The sequence below is a fragment of the Bactrocera dorsalis genome, chromosome 3 (genome assembly GCF_023373825.1).
Source record: "Bactrocera dorsalis isolate Fly_Bdor chromosome 3, ASM2337382v1, whole genome shotgun sequence".
Taxonomy (NCBI): domain Eukaryota; kingdom Metazoa; phylum Arthropoda; class Insecta; order Diptera; family Tephritidae; genus Bactrocera; species Bactrocera dorsalis.
In genome coordinates, this window is record NC_064305.1 from 86,300,142 (window position 1) to 86,316,123 (window position 15,982).

Consider the following 15,982-nt stretch of genomic DNA (forward strand, 5'->3'; position numbering starts at 1 on the left):
CATATGACCCTTTTTTTCTTTACAACAACAACATTGATTGTACTCATACCTTAACGTACCATATTTCTGATTTTATTTTCACGAAACCAAAAGTAGTAATCCGCAACGTGTTCTTTTTTGCAGACGATTCGGTCTAGTGGAAGTTGAATACCGCTACCTACCGGTACACAAATAAGCTGTTCGCTGCACTGACAAACTCATTGCTGGTACTTAGAATGGAACTACAACAACAAATTACGCAAATATACACTGAGAGTAAATTGTCTGTGAAAAAAATACGCCGACGTGTAAAACTCAAACGTAAACGCGCATCCGCAAACACACACACACACACACATAACTAATCAACTGTAAATTGCAAACAAACAAACAAAAACTAAAACATAAAACAGCTAAAAAACAATATACTATAACAGCTGTTTGGTTGGGAGGAAAGCGTTTGAGCAGAGGGCACCCTGTGATGTGACTTTGCGCAGGCGTATGCGTGAAAAAAGAAATATCGTATTTTAAATTTACATATACATACATACATATATTTTAATTATTACATACTCTTTACTTTAACTTAGCGCGCCAACAACAAAAAGAAAAGCAAACTTAAAATAAATATAAATTTAATGAAGGCAAAGACAGAGGAAAAATAACATTTTTGAGACGCAAACATGCATTATACACACACTAATACAAACATACAGACAACTTATCTATACAACATAGCACACATAATACTGATAAAATGATTTATAGCAAAAGCAAACAACGTTAAATGGAAAAAGTGTCTAAATTTTCGAAAATAACAAAAAATAAAAATCATGAATTATAATTATGTTATGCGTGTATGAATATTTAGGCTAGCGTGTTTGAAAAGACATTTTTTCTAAAGTTTGTAAAATTCCGGAAAATGTAGTAAAATTACAACGAACAGTAATTTTATAAAAAAAAAATCAAACGTAATTAACAGTTATTTATTGCTGCATGATTTTTGTGTTATTTTATTTTTATTGCATTTTTTTGTGTGCTTTGTGTTAGTTTTTCTGTGAAAATAACAACACAGTTATAATTGGATATAGAAAAAGCAAGCAAATATATAAAAGAAAGCAAACATTACAACTAAACAAGTAAAATGTTCTTTGAAATATAACAGTAATTATCTAATGAATGTTGCAAACTCGTCTGAAGTGCAGCAACAACATTCCACAGTGTGTTTGCTGAAAGTGCAATAAAGCCCAACAAACCTAACCAAACAATATATTTTATAAACGAAATTTCTTTGCCAAACAAATATTTTAACAAAGAATATTTTATTGAGCTGCTGCAGTTATTTAAAAATGTTTTCTGCACCATTTACAGCAATAAAGCGAAACGCATAATGTTAAAGTAAATAAGAAATGTATAAAATTAAATGCCTCAACTTGTTCCAAGCGTTGAAAGTACAACTATTTCTACACTTGCAACACTGCATAGCTTTCTTTGCGCTTCATAAATGTATTTACCAAATTTGCCTGGTAGAATTTTCTTTTGAACTCACTGTATGCTTTCGTTTATTACGCGCTTTGTTAGCTTGTAGTCCTAACGATTTGATGCAATTCGTTTGTATCGTTCATATTTTTAGCTTTGAGTTGTCAACTGTATTGTAGACCTGTCAGTAAACGTGTGATTTCCTTTCTCATATGATCTGCATATGATATACATATTATTAATTAATTACGTTTTCCTTATCGATTCAGTAATTGCCAATTCTTTACACGTACATACACATATACCTTAATTAATATTTATATATAAAATATACATATATACACATAAATACATATTTACTTGTATTTTAGTACGCGGTATGTAAGTATACCGTTAAATCATTATGATAATTTTACATTTACACACACCCCCCTTTCTTAATAATAACTTTGTAACATTGTGTTTGTCTATAAAGTGTACGTTTATTTTTCTGTTTATTATATACTTACAATACATACATACGTATAGTTACATAAGTGTCGATTTATGTGTAAGTCAAGTATGAAGTAAAATAAGTAATGTGAATTGCTCTACGCAGTTAAAACAATCTTAATTATAACAATAAATGCGTGTCATTCTCAAGTATTCAATAAAACAAAACACTTATGATTATAAAGAAAACATACATATTAAATGAAGTTGGCATGTTTTATTTCTTTAAAAGTAAAAAAGGAAAGTAATGGTAGCTTCGGTTGTGCACGGAGCCATAATAATAAAGTTTCCCATACAAGGATTTGATTTTGATCGTTCAGTTTGTATGGTAGCTATGTGCTATAGTGGTCCGAAATGGAGTTGCCCACAAATAAGGAGCTCCTTGGGGAGAAAAGCACGTGTGCAAAATTTCAGATCGATATCTCAAAAACTTGTATATACAAACAATCGAACATGGTTAACTCGAGTCGTCTGGTCATTACACTTTATAGGGCCTCCGGGTATTATATACTTCACAGCAAACTCAATATATGTACCTTGCTCAGAATATAAGGACATTGAAGTAAAAGTTTTGAAATATCTTCCACATATCATTTGGCTTTAAACAATTCAATTTCTTTGTTGTTATTCCTCAAGGATGTAAAATAATATATAGTTGTTGTTGTAACGGGTAACTAATCCCCCTTAGGATAGTAAGGATTAAATAAGTTGTCACCGACGTCATCCAACGGTAAGCTCTAGAAACGTGCTGTTTCGAAGGGGTTGGACCAAAGAGTTAGTAGTGCATGCATATCTGGATGATAACTAGGAGTTTAATGTGCTACAGTATCCAGAACGAAGCTGTGCAAGGGTCACTCTCGTTTCTCCCAACAACTTGAGCTCTTCATCTGCGGTGGGTAGTGTTTTCACTCCAAGTACGCCATTCACTGAGAGGGAGTCAGTGATACCAGCCGAACCACAACAAGAACAACAACAACAGGGAGTCAGTGAAGACGTTAATGAATGGCGGTCAGTGTTTGTCGGAAGTTAGTTGCGTCCGAAATCTGGTCAGCGCATTGTTTGATGTCCTCGACCTAGTTAAAGACTGACCTCTTGATGTTTTTCTTTTACGACAATCTTTGATTAACACTTACCGATTAGGGATGGCAAACTCGATTCCGATTCTACTCGAGAATCGAGTTTTCTCGTAAAATACTCGAGTTTTCAGAATCGATCTTCAGTAGTCGGAGTCGATTAAGAATCGATTCTTGACATTCGACTTTACTATTAATTAAGTGACCAGTTTCAAGTTATAAGCTTAGTATCCAGCTCTCAAGAAATGTAAAAACTTCATATAAAAAACGCTTAAGAAATGGTCAAGAAACTTTCCTACAATAAATTTACTGAAGCGGAGATTACCGATCCAAACCGGGTTAGATCGCCGAAAAACAGCCCTTGGCTGGATAAAATCCGGGTCAATTCCGGTGTGTAGAAACGGCTGTCGTGAATTGTCCCAATATCCAATCTCTTGATGCTCCTACAAAGCGGTTCCGTTCCAAGCAGATGAGTGCAGTGATGCGAAAATAACCCAGCAGGGGCATTCTGGCGATTATATACTAGGTGCGATGAAGCTAAGGAGCGACCGATGGATTGCCTTGTATGTTGCCAACAACGTTTTTTTTTCTCTTTTTTCCATGTGTTTCGGTTAACGACTTGAGGATTTTGTTGCGGCTCTGTACTTTGGCGATAATCGCGGTCATATGAGGAGTGAAAAAGCACCGACTGTCAAAAGTCACACCTAAAATTTTAGGGTTATAGTCAGTCGGAATCTTAACTACACTGGTTTATGTAAGTGGTATACATTCGTTTTTATTTGATGGTACTAGACAAAGCTTCAGCGAAGAATACATTATCACAACCAGTCAATCCCTCAACAGTTTGGATTCTATCGGAACAATAATCATGGCATCCTGAGTTTCAAAGTGGCTAAGGAAACAAATACTTATCCATGTGAGAAATATTTGTAACGAACCAAAACGACCGAATTTTATGAAAAATGGTCTCGAATTTCGCTTATGACAGTATTATTTATAAGAACTTCAGTTTTCGCCATTTACAAGAAATGTTGCTCGAAAATTTTTAATTATAATAAAATGCTTTAAATGGATTTCAAGTTTTATATTATCTTACGGCTGGTATTCAAGGAAACATTTCAATTTAGCAAGTTTTGTAAACCTATTATAAATTACTTAATTGTATACAACTATATGTCTATGGTAAATTGTGTATCCTATAGTTTGTTAAATTAAAGAATCTGAAATTCATTTCTTTGTTATACAAAAAACTACTAAGGGTTGATCTCCAACTGCTCTTCGTTTATAATGTTATTTTCAACTTCGTGTCAATTAACTGTCGGTGCACCAAAGTAGAGACCCATCAATGCCTCTTGCAAAGCACGTTGACAAGCCAAGTTCGCTTTATAACCACCGGCACGTTCAGCACTATTCTCGGGCCGTATGTGCGCAATGAATCCTTTGCTTTCGATTTCGGCGGTAGCTGGCGCAGCTGGGCCTTCCGTATAAAGCGTAGGCACTTTATGCACATAGAGTGGTCCCTCTTCCGCCTTTGGTAACGGCAGGAACATTTGATCCGCTGTGCGTCCAAATTTTATTCCTGTCGAGAATTGTGTTGCTGGTTTGGGTGGTGGCAGTTTCTTCTCTTCCTCGCGTAGTTTTTCAACCTTTTCGGCGAATTCATTTACAATCTCGGCGGCATCTTTGCCACTGCACATTAGTTCATCGATGAGCGCTTCCTTCTCTCGCGCTTTTTTCTTTTTCTGCTCAGTTTCGAGTTCAGCCAACTCCTGCTTGCGTGCTTCTTCTTGCGCACGCTCCAATTCAAGCATTTCCTCCAGCTCGTACTCCTCTCGGCCCATACGCGTTTTATTTCTTTGTATAACTTCACGATTCTCACGCCTATAAGCTTCGATGCGTTTATTGGTGCCGATTATATCAATGTTGTTGCAAAGATTGTAGATAATAGTCTCGATTTCTTCTAAGTAATCATTGTATTCTTGTAGCGTAGCGAAATCATCCTCCTTTTTGTTGTAATCGCGTAGTACACGTTTTCGTATATCTACCTCCTTCTCCACCATAGGATCTTCGAAGAGTTGCACACGGAAATTGTTGCGCCGCAATGGCACCATACATTCCGGACAGGAACCCGAACCCTTGAGGAACAGCAAATCTACACAGGATTCACAAAGTGTATGGCCGCAAACGTTGACCATCAATTTCAGTGAGGGATTGCGGTATTTTGTTGTTTTGCAGCGCGGACATGCCTGGTCCTCCATGCTGAAAACTAGATTTTCTCTTAAAACGCGTCAAAAATGCAAAAGCTAATTTTAAATGGAAAATTTTATTTGTTGTGCCAATTCTACCGGTGTGTTTCCAATTTGACTTATCAAAAACAAAATTGCAGATAAATGATGTGGAAGGGATACAAACAAAATCAGCTGCTTCAGCATTGAGTTATCTATTTACATGATTCACCCTGTGTTTGTTTACATTTATCGAAGTTAAAAATTCGATGCAGATTCGTGACGAATTTTATTTTGCACTGCGAATATGAATGTTACAAAATATATACATACAAATATTAATCATAACAATTTAACTTAAATATACAAAAATATTGGATTTGTAAAGAAATCAAGGGTCGGCAATCGAAATCATCTAAAATATTGTGTGCGACGAATAGAAGGTGAATGCAACTCTGAAAGTGTCGGTAATGAAGCGCAACAAAATTTTATTCTTCTTTGCAGTAAAATTTAAAAATTTGATTTAGCTTGGCTGGTAGAAGCAAAAAAAGCGCTGGAAAAGTAATATTAATATTTATTTTTCAACTTGGATGAATTTAAGTAATATTTTGATATGCAGAGGCGTGGACGATGACAGCATCTGATGATTCCACGTTACGAGTTTTCGAGAGAGAGGTTCTGCGGATTATAAGGTCCTTTGAGCTTTGGCAACGGCGAGTATCCCATTCAATGGAACGATGAGCTGTCCGAGATATACGACAGCATTAACATAGTTCAGCGAATTAAGAGACAGCGGCTACGTTGGCTAGGTCATGTCATCCGAATGTATGAAAACTCTCCAGCTGTAAGAGTATTCGATGCGGTACCCGCCAGGGGTAGCAGAGAAATGTGGAGATATCCATTCCGTTGGAAAGACCAGGTGGAAAAGGAACTGTCTGCACTTGGTTTCTCGAATTGGAGCAAGTTACTAAAAGGAGAAACGATTGGTGATTGGTGATTGGTGAAGAAGAGTCACCGATGCAAAAACTACTTGTTTTGTAGTATTTAAGCAGCACTTTCAACATACGGCCTTTAAGCACCTCTTGGCTTCAATACATATGCTTTTTTGAATTTATCCGGCTGCTTTTGAACGTTTCGAATTGGCTGCTTGAGTGACTACCAAATGTTCTGTGAGCGCTTCTTGTATTCGACAACAATCTCCATCGAATAATTCTTCCAGTGCCTAATCTTAAAATTTTTTGGTCGTTCTATGCTTTCCAAGCCAAAATCTCCACTTTTTAACCTTGCAATCCACTTTTGGTCCTTTACTTCAGCGACGACGTATTTGAGTACAGTTGTATATATCAATTGTTGGTATGATTTTATGCTTAAGGCAATGGCCATATCTTAAATAGACAAAAAGTTTAGGTTTAGGTTTAAAATCCGCTAATCGATAAAACAGAAAATATTTCTGTTGCTGATACATTTCTGTTTCTGTTCTTGCTCCTTTTTCGTTTCTGTGATATTGCTCATCAGTCTGGTTTATAAAAACTAGCATATTTTCTGCTTCTTTTAACACTTTCATCCATAAATCTACATAAATTCTTACCTTTTTGCCCTTCTTCCTGCATATAAATTAAAATACCAATTCTTTTATTCACATTTTTCGTGTATTCTTTATTTTAAATTTCAATTTTGTTATATATGTAAATTTATACATGTATATACTATATATATATATTTATATTTAATTTATTTAGTTAAATACATTTACAATTCTAAATAAGTATTTCGGTAATTAAGATCGGCTAAATCGAGAACAATGCAATCAATCAATCAATCAATCGGTATTAGTGTCTAATAGTAGCTGAAGTTGTTTGTATACATATAATAATGATCATTACAAATTAAACAAATTTATTCATTTATATAATTTTCTAATTAAAGAAATTCATTTAGCATATACAATGCCGTATTTGTTGGCACGCACATTGTTGTTGTTGCTTCGCATTTATTTATTATTACTTTTTTTTTTGCCATGAGGCGAGTACAAACAATTCAAACAGCGACTCAAACCACATACAAGCATACAATTTCTAACTTTAGCATACTTTCAACAACTTTTTAAACATGCATGTGCATACATACACACCGACATATGCAGTAAATATGTATTACACACATACATATGCATAGTTTTATGTTTCTACGTGTGTATAATAAATTTTGTTCTTTGCTATACGAATTGTTTATATGTAAATTAGTTAACTACATACATACATATATGCGCGTTTATGCCATATACATTCATATTCATATACGCCTAATTACGTATCATACACTGCATATACATTTGAAAATATTTATTATTATTTTATTTATTTTTTTTCTAATAATTTTATTTTATTAAATATATATTTTCGTATATAACTGATTGTGTTTACATATATATACTTGTATATGAGCGTGGCTAGCTATAATTTCATTTAAATAAGCTAAATGCTAGTCTATGTCACTATGTATATAAGCTAAGTATATAATTATTTTTTAAGTTGTAAGTGAAATATTTTCGTTAAATGTCTTTGAATTTTATATTTTTAATCGATTTTGTTTATATATATATTGTTTTTTTAGTTTTAATTTTATATATCGTCACCTGAAATGCAAATTAACGTAACAACATTTTCAGAAATTCACAGTGGCATGAATGAAACACGGAATAAACATGAGTGAAACAAAATATTAATATTGGTTAAAACTGGTTTATATATGACCGCAGAACCAGAAAATGTTGAACATATTTAATATTATGTATATAATTTGAAGTAGTGAAGCGTAATCAATAAGACACTCAATTTCGAATTTTTTGATGATACGTTATTTTGCATTTCAGGTGACGATATATAAATTTAAATATATTTTTTTTTGTTGCGGTGCTTTATTTTTGCGCTTATATTTTCGTAGTGCTACTATAAGGATTAAATAACAGCGTTTATGCGCTTTCGAAAGTTTAACGGTTATAATAAAATAAAATTACCTTTCAGAGTATGTGTAGTGTGGTAATACTTTATAGTTTACAGTTAATTAAAAGTAGAGCTGTTTAATATTTTTGTTTTATTTTTTTATTACATTTCAAAATTTTTGTGTCGTTAGTTACATACATATATAGTTTATGTATCCATATAAAGTTGTCCATTATTTTCCAAGTTTATTTTCTTTCCAAACGTCACCTGAATTTACAGTTTTTGCACTTAAAAACGTTATGCAGCAAAAAACATTTTTTTTTTTCAATTTAAACCTTGTCTAAATCATAATTCTTTTCCCATACATTTTTCATGGTTTTTGTTTTAGTTTTTGTAATAAATATTTTAACTCCAAAACGTATAACTCTACAATTTTAAAAATATTATATTCTGATACTAAATTCTATTCTCTTCAAAAAAGCTCTTAATGAATTTTTCCATAAAACCACTCGTTTATAAGTTATACGCAGTTAAAGTCATACATCAAATGAACTGAGCATTTATACGAGAGCACTGAGCAAGCATTGAGCACCATGGCGTATGAGTAACGCAGTAAGCATTATTCACTCGTAAAAACGATCAGTACATTTGAAGCATAACTTTAACGGCGCATAACTATAAAATGAGTAATTTTATGGAAAAAATTATTAAGAGCTTTTTTGTAGCACGCTAAATTTTTTATTAGAATATTATCTTTCTAAAATTGTTAGTGCATTTTTTTATGGAAAATATCAAAGACACCATAGAGTTATCTACATGTGAAGCGAAATATGATTTCGGCCCAGTTTAAATTGCAAATAAAAAGTTTGTTTCCGTTGCATAACGTTGTTAAGAGCAAAAACTGAAACTTGCTAACAAAAAAAAAACTTGGGAAATAACGCACACCCTCATGTTTATACAGTTGCTCTCATAAATAATGTTTGAAAATGTAGACGAAAGTTGTTATATGCTATATATATACTATATTTCCTTGTTATATACAAACAACAAATCAAAAAAGCTTTCATTTAGTAATATTTAATATAAATACTTAAATCGTTTGTTAATAAAACTCAAATTTATTCTTATTTTTTATTTTATATATATTTTTCATATATAAAAAACGAGTGCTCTCTGTACAATTGTGTAACATTAAAATGCTTTCAACACAAATCAAATAATTCTTTTAATATTTCACTTTCGAAAACATTTGCAGTATTTGGCAAAGCATTTTTGTAGAAAGTTATTTCAAGCTTGGATTGTACTAAGGGTTTTTTTCTGCACGCAAGTCGCTTGTGTTTGACAACTTTTCGTTTATTTTTTAAATAACAAACACAAACTTCATAAATTTTTCAGCATTTCATTCTTTGTTTTTCTTTCTCATTTTCAACAAAGCAAATCATAGTATTCGCGTTCCTTTAACTTTATTTTAGTTATCGATTTGCGCGAACAAATATAAAAAAAACATTCATTACAAATCGAATCACTGTAAATATCACAATTTAGTTAACGCATAATGCATACTCAACGTATAATACATACCTAAGCACATATACATATATACGCATGTGTATATATACATATGCACATACACCTACATGCATTTAATCATACAATATACTGCATTTGTAACACCCTAATGTCTAAGTTGGTCTTCTGCGCTCAACACTGCCGCTGCAATGAGAATAATAATCGCTCGTGTGTACTCTTTGGTGGAGTACCGTTAGCGTACACCTCAAAGTACAATGCAGTTAGTACAAGATTTGTTTAAGCAAAGAAATAGCGCGCTTGTTGAGCTCATATGTGTGGATTGCTGAGGGTACACTGTTAATATTTATTTTTTATTTTTATCTTTGTAACTAACAGATTTTTTTACTGTAAAGCGTTTATATATTTTAAATTCAAATTTTTACGTTTTATTGATAGTAATTAATTAAAAAAAGGTGTTTGAAATTTTTCAAAAAAAAAATTGAAAATTTTGTTCGTTTTTTATTTTTTAAAGTAATTAAAAAAAGTGTTTTGAAATTTTTTTTTGTAAACATTTTTTGAAAATTTTTTTTTGAAAAAATTTTTGATTTTTTTTGTAATTTTTTTTTTTTAATTTTACTCGTTTTCAAATTTTTCAAAAAATTACAAAATTTTTTTTTTTTCAAAATCTAATTCTTTTAACTAAGTAACTCCCAAATATGTGAGTCATTGAGGGTCCACTGAAAAAAAAAAAAACATTTTTTTTTTGATTTTTGAAAGTTTTCTATACATTTTTCGCGACTATTTGTCGTAATTTAGTTTCAAATAAACATTTTGGCAATTTTCATGAAATTTGTTTACAAAAAAAAATATTTCAAGGAATACATACAAATGTTAGGGTGGTACTTAAATTTAAAAAGTACAATTTTGCAACAAATTTTTCAATTACGCAATCTATTAGATATACTTTGACTAATTAACTGCTAAATATAGCGGTCGTTGATGATACACTGAGAAAAAAATATTTTGTTTTTATTTTTAATGCCTTTTTCGCGACTATGTAACTAAAATTTGTTTAAAATAAACACTTTGGCAATATTTTAAAAAAATTTTATTTTTTTGTTAATTCTTTCAAAAACAAAAAAAAAAAATATTTCAAGTGATAAATGAAAATGTTAGGGTGGTACTTAAATATAAAAAGTACAGTTTCGCATCAAATTTTCCAATTCTCAAACTTATTACATATGTATATTCAGAGATATCATTTAACATATAATTTAAAACTCAATTGTATGTAGATAGGGTAATCCGAATTGTTACCTACTTTGATACGCCTGAATCGATTTAATAAAAAGCATAACAAAGAACATATTTCAGTTATATGCGTTTTAGTATAGTTTAAGTACGAGGAACAGAATAATTCATTACTTTGATTTTTTAAGCACCACCCTAATGCACATGTGTAAAATATGTAATGCGATTAATATGTTGTTATGCAGACTTTTTGTTGCTGCGAAATAACCAGCAAAAAAGGATTAACAAATTGATTTCTTAAAGACCATCCTAATGTACATAAGTCCTATGTAAATTATTTAATGCGATTAATTTGTTGTTATGCGGACTTTTTTATACTTCGAAAGAGCCAAAAAAAAAATTATATTAATAATTAACAAAATGTAAATAAAAATCAAAATTTTATGTCGAAATAGAATTATATAAATTTCCAAAAAATATGTAAAAAAAACAATATTTAAAAATTTATAAAAAAATGAGTTTTGTTAAAATTTCGTGGTTCGCAAAAAAAAAAAAAATAATTAAAATAATTTTCTTTCAATAAAAACTAGAAAATTGCTTTTAGGAAATTTAAAAATAAATATTTTAGCATAAATAAAATTGTATAAAAACGCTTGGCTAGCAAAAAAAAAAAAACAAATCAAATATACCGCTCAACAATCCAGTCTGCGCTTTACATATTTAAAAAATATGCACATAACATATAAGCCTGTGCAGCTATTTGCTTGAATCCGTTAATTATGTAATGCAGGAAAACAAATAACCAATCAGCATTGATCCCTCCACAAATCCCCGGTAATCCAACATGCGCTATTCTTTGTGTTTGGTTTGTTGTTGTTTATTGCATATCGGAAGTGAAAAATATTGTTTTAATTTTTTTGGGATTTCGCTTTTATGCACATTGCAACACATTTATGATTTAAAACAAATAACTTTGTTAAGCCGGTTAAGGATTTTGCTTATTCTCTGTACACGATTTTACTTTTTTATAACTATGTACACATACACATACATACATAGGTACTGATATTAGTGTTGTTATAAATATTATATAAAATCAGCTAAAAAGTGGTTCGCAAGTGACTCTTTTTACTTTAAATATTTTCCCGTTGTGTGATAAGAAGAACTTCAGAGCATTCTGTTAGTTCGATAGTGCCTTAGATTTTTGGTCCAAATTCGGGTTTTCGGTGCGTCGATGCCTTCTAAAGACTGAAAATACGAGAGCGTAAATTTTGTATTACATAATGGAACTGAGAAATTAAATGTCATAAAACAACAACAAATAAGCGATCAGTTGCTCACCTTTGTAACGCTGTCGCCTCGTCCAGCTCGGCATCACCCTCATCGATCCGTGCACCGCTACAACTACGACATTTACAACATATAATACAGGGTGCCGCCAGCAGTAGCAGTGGTGAAGCGACCAACAGCAATATACCGAAGCCGGCAAAAATGCCAATCACTTGTGCTCTGTGCCACACCACAGAGGCACGGGAATGTCCGAGCTTGTTCTTACATGGACCACGATCATAGTGACGCAACAGAAAGTCGTCCTGTGAGGATGAAAGAGAGAGACAAATATGTTTAAAGCGAACTTAGTAGAGTAAGTAACTAGAAGAATAATAACTCAAAATACTTTGGTTAATGTTTCAGGTATGAAGCGTGTCAATGTCAGACCAAAAAGACCTGAATCTTTTGCAAAAGCGATTTTGACAACCCTACAGGGTTTGTCCGGAAAGTAATAGGACTGAGTCCATTGAAAAATAATTATAGAACCAATCCTTGAAATTCTTTAAAAACTTTCAAAATAGGCTTCTTCAGCGGCGATCCAACGCTGCCAGTGTGATTTTCAAGCATTGAAGGCGTCATGGAAGGTATTCTCCGGAACAGCCTTGAGAGCCGAGGTGTATGCTGCTTGAATCCCCTCTGTTGTCTTAAAATGCTTGCCTTTCATCGGTCTTTTCAGGCAAGGGAACAAAGAAAAGTCCAGGAGGTCCACAACTCGGCTGTAGGAAGGCTGCGGAAGCGTTGGGATGCCGGCCTTGGTTAGGTAGCTGTTCGCAAGAAAGGCGGTGTGAGCCAGGACGTTGTCGTGGTGCAACTTCCAATCGACTGCGATGTCTTTTCGGACCCAATTGAACCATTATTTGAGTCTCTTGAGGACTTCCAAGGAAAATTTGGTGTTGACGGTTTGTCCAGGAGGAACAAATTCATGGTGGACGATGTCTTCAATGTTAAAAAAGACAATGAGTATTCATTTTGGATTTACTCATTCTTCCGATCTTCATCAGCGACTTCTTCCCGGCCCTCCAAAACGGCCTGAAGCCAACCACTTCTTGCTAAAGCAACATCTGGGTAAGTCTGCTTGATCAAACCAAACGTCTCTGTCGCAGATTTACCGAGTTTCACACAGAATTTAATCTCTCTAACGATTTTTCATTCATTTTCGGCTTGCACCACTCACAGAAACACAACGCGCGAAAATGTTGGTCCTGACTCTCCAGGTGCTCGGGAACAACTGATTAGCCGCTCGTTCGTTAGCTAGGAACGTCTTCTACCGAATCCAGTCGGTGCGCACAGGCTCCAAAGTACAGTCGCAGCGGAAGGAAATCAGTCTTATTACTTTCCGGGCAAACCCTGTTTATCATTATTGATGACAAGAAAGAGGGTTTGTGAATAAGCCGTCGAAACTGTCCAACATTTTAGTGTAAAGCGCTTCAAAACAAAACTAAGTCGTGCGCTATTAGCGCTAGGTATTATATTTCTATCTGTGATATCCGAGTTTCCAGTATCTGACTAGTGCTTATGAGCTCACCTGAGGCTCAACCATTGACCCAGTTAACCGCAAGAAGCGAATGAAGCTCCTACACGTTCCTATTCCGCAGATAGTCAGACAAAAGTACCTGAGCAAGCAAGCTCATCAACCTGCCAGTTTCCTGCCATTTCGCAGTGGTTAGGCACCCAAACCAGTCTAATCATCAAATAACTCAATGCCAGAGACAAAGAGTAGATACATCTCTTCAATGTCTCGAGCGTATACTATGTATCTTCTCTTACTATTTTGAATGTTGGTCCGTCCCAATTTCGACTTTCATCATCAAAATAGGAAACTTTCAAAAAAGCAGGTCAGCAAACATTACATTCTTAAGTACCACAATTTAAGCCGAAAGCGAACACTTAGAGCCCATAACTTTAATCAACTAATAACGCTTGTTTTCACTACCAACTTGGGTCATTTCGTAAATGTTAGCAAAAGCGCTGTACTATTTAAATATTTAACTTTCGTTATGGGGGTACTCACATCCAAACTGGCCAGACAGTACCAGCAGAAGACGTGCTTGCAACGTTTGCACATCATCTGCGCGCAACCCTCGTCCTTCTCGATGGGCACAGCGCACATGGGACAACACTTGATGAGGTCATTGTCGAAGGGTATGCCAATGTCATCCTGGCCGTCCGCCACCAAGCGACGACTGTTCTCCTCGCAAGTCATGTTCGGATGCCACTGAAAAACAAAAGCACAAAAAAAAAACGTTAAAAGGTAAAAATAACAAAATACTAAAAGCACAAATGGGTAGGTATAACCAACACACCCCATAAAGGTTGGCAGTTGAAGCGAGTGTCACAAGTACTTACCGCCTTCTTGCAGGCCGAGCAAAACTCATCTTTGCACGACGGACACTGCACGGCGCAGAGCGACTGTTGTGCGCCTTGGCTGTCAGTGAAAGTGGCTGTGTGCGTGCCACCGCTGCCACCGCCGGTCGAGGTGGACGGTGTGGCATCGGAATGTGGACCTACGCCGACGAGGCAAACCGTTTCGCAGCCAGCACGCGGACACCAGGTGCGCGTCTTATCCATTTCGATTTCTAAACGAAAGAAGGCAAAAAGTTTAGTATTTTTTTAATCTTTCATATAAGCCAGCTGAATTTGTAGGTTAGGGCCGCCAATAGCAGCAAATAAGTTACCTTTATTGAGTCGGTATCGATGATGCTTCTTCATCAGATTGGTCGTCGTCAAGTTGGCGATTTCGGGTAGTGTCATAATGCCTTGCGCCGGGCATTGAGCATCGGGACACGAGATCTCGTAAGCGCCTTCGGTAATTTCGAAGTCCACATAGGCCTTCATGCACTGTAAAGAGAGGATAAAGAGAGAGGGAGCAATTATTAAAGAGTTGCATTTACAAAATAACGTAATTTTCGGCATTTTTTGAAGTGTTGCCAAATTAGTGTTGTCATTATACAAATATAAAACAACAATAACAATAAAAGCGTACAAATTGAATTGCAAAGTGGCGCCTGCAATTATGCACCAGTGGTGGCCATTAAAAATTTAAAAGTTTCAAGTTTCTATGGCTATAACAAACAGCAACAACAATAACAACAACAAAATAATAACGAAATCTGTGGACGAAAATAAACTAACACACTAATTGCGGCAACGCAAAGGATGGATACAGTTTAGGATGCGTCTTAAGCCTGCCACTCGCCACACACACGTACACACACACACATGAAAAAAGTAATTTCACAACTTTTGCCGAACGGAAAAGAGAGAAAAAATTTGCTGAAACTTGTAGCTTAAAAAACTAACCACAAACTGGAAATTTCCGCTTCCGTTAGAAAAACTTCGGCTACGGAGCAGCAGCCGTGAGCGCGTGGAGTTGTCGTAAGTCTGTGCGCATATCGAGGGAGCGGCGCGGTAATGTTGTATGGAAGGAGATTACAACGACATTGTAAGGGCGCAAAAGTTTGTTGTTGAATTGTTGCCCACCAGCAGCAATTTTCAAATGCGATTTCGGCCAACTGTTCGCCACAACGAAAAATAACGACAACTTCACTAGCCACACGATGATTATGTGGCTTCAAGCAGTTGTTTCAGCAACAGACGGTTTGTTTGAGTTTATATTTAATATTTTAATTATTTATGTTTGAGAGTTTTTTAATTTTTTACCTCCTGATTTAGTATTCCATGGAGAACCCAAGTGAGTAGGTTC

General features: G+C 34.3%; 3 protein-coding genes across 10 annotated transcripts in view; 1 reads left to right on the forward strand and 2 right to left on the reverse strand.

Annotated features, from left to right (window-relative positions):
- Positions 1-2,156, forward strand: part of LOC105229661 (ubiquitin-conjugating enzyme E2 W) — a 42,784-nt gene extending 40,628 nt beyond the window's left edge. For all 7 annotated transcript variants that reach the window (XM_011210079.4, XM_011210080.4, XM_011210077.4 and 4 more), the window contains one exon: positions 124-2,156. In XM_011210079.4, coding sequence (XP_011208381.1) covers positions 124-137 — 14 coding nt within the window. In that variant the 3' untranslated portion in view covers positions 138-2,156. The remainder of the gene's footprint in view (positions 1-123) is intronic.
- Positions 2,157-4,103: 1,947 nt separating this feature from the next.
- LOC105229663 (CDK-activating kinase assembly factor MAT1) lies at positions 4,104-5,374 on the reverse strand. Its single transcript, XM_011210081.4, has one exon. It carries the CDS (start codon positions 5,279-5,281, stop codon positions 4,331-4,333), a length of 951 nt encoding a protein of 316 aa, XP_011208383.1. The 5' UTR covers positions 5,282-5,374; the 3' UTR covers positions 4,104-4,330.
- A 2,752-nt stretch (positions 5,375-8,126) lies between these two features.
- LOC105229665 (uncharacterized) overlaps positions 8,127-15,982 on the reverse strand; it is a 339,005-nt gene continuing 331,149 nt past the window's right edge. For both annotated transcript variants that reach the window (XM_049453109.1, XM_049453108.1), the window contains exons 5-9: positions 14,955-15,117; positions 14,626-14,855; positions 14,291-14,494; positions 12,292-12,542; positions 8,127-12,198 (exon numbers count right to left, since the gene is read on the reverse strand). In XM_049453109.1, coding sequence (XP_049309066.1) covers positions 12,192-12,198; positions 12,292-12,542; positions 14,291-14,494; positions 14,626-14,855; positions 14,955-15,117 — 855 coding nt within the window. In that variant the 3' untranslated portion in view covers positions 8,127-12,191. The remainder of the gene's footprint in view (positions 12,199-12,291; positions 12,543-14,290; positions 14,495-14,625; positions 14,856-14,954; positions 15,118-15,982) is intronic.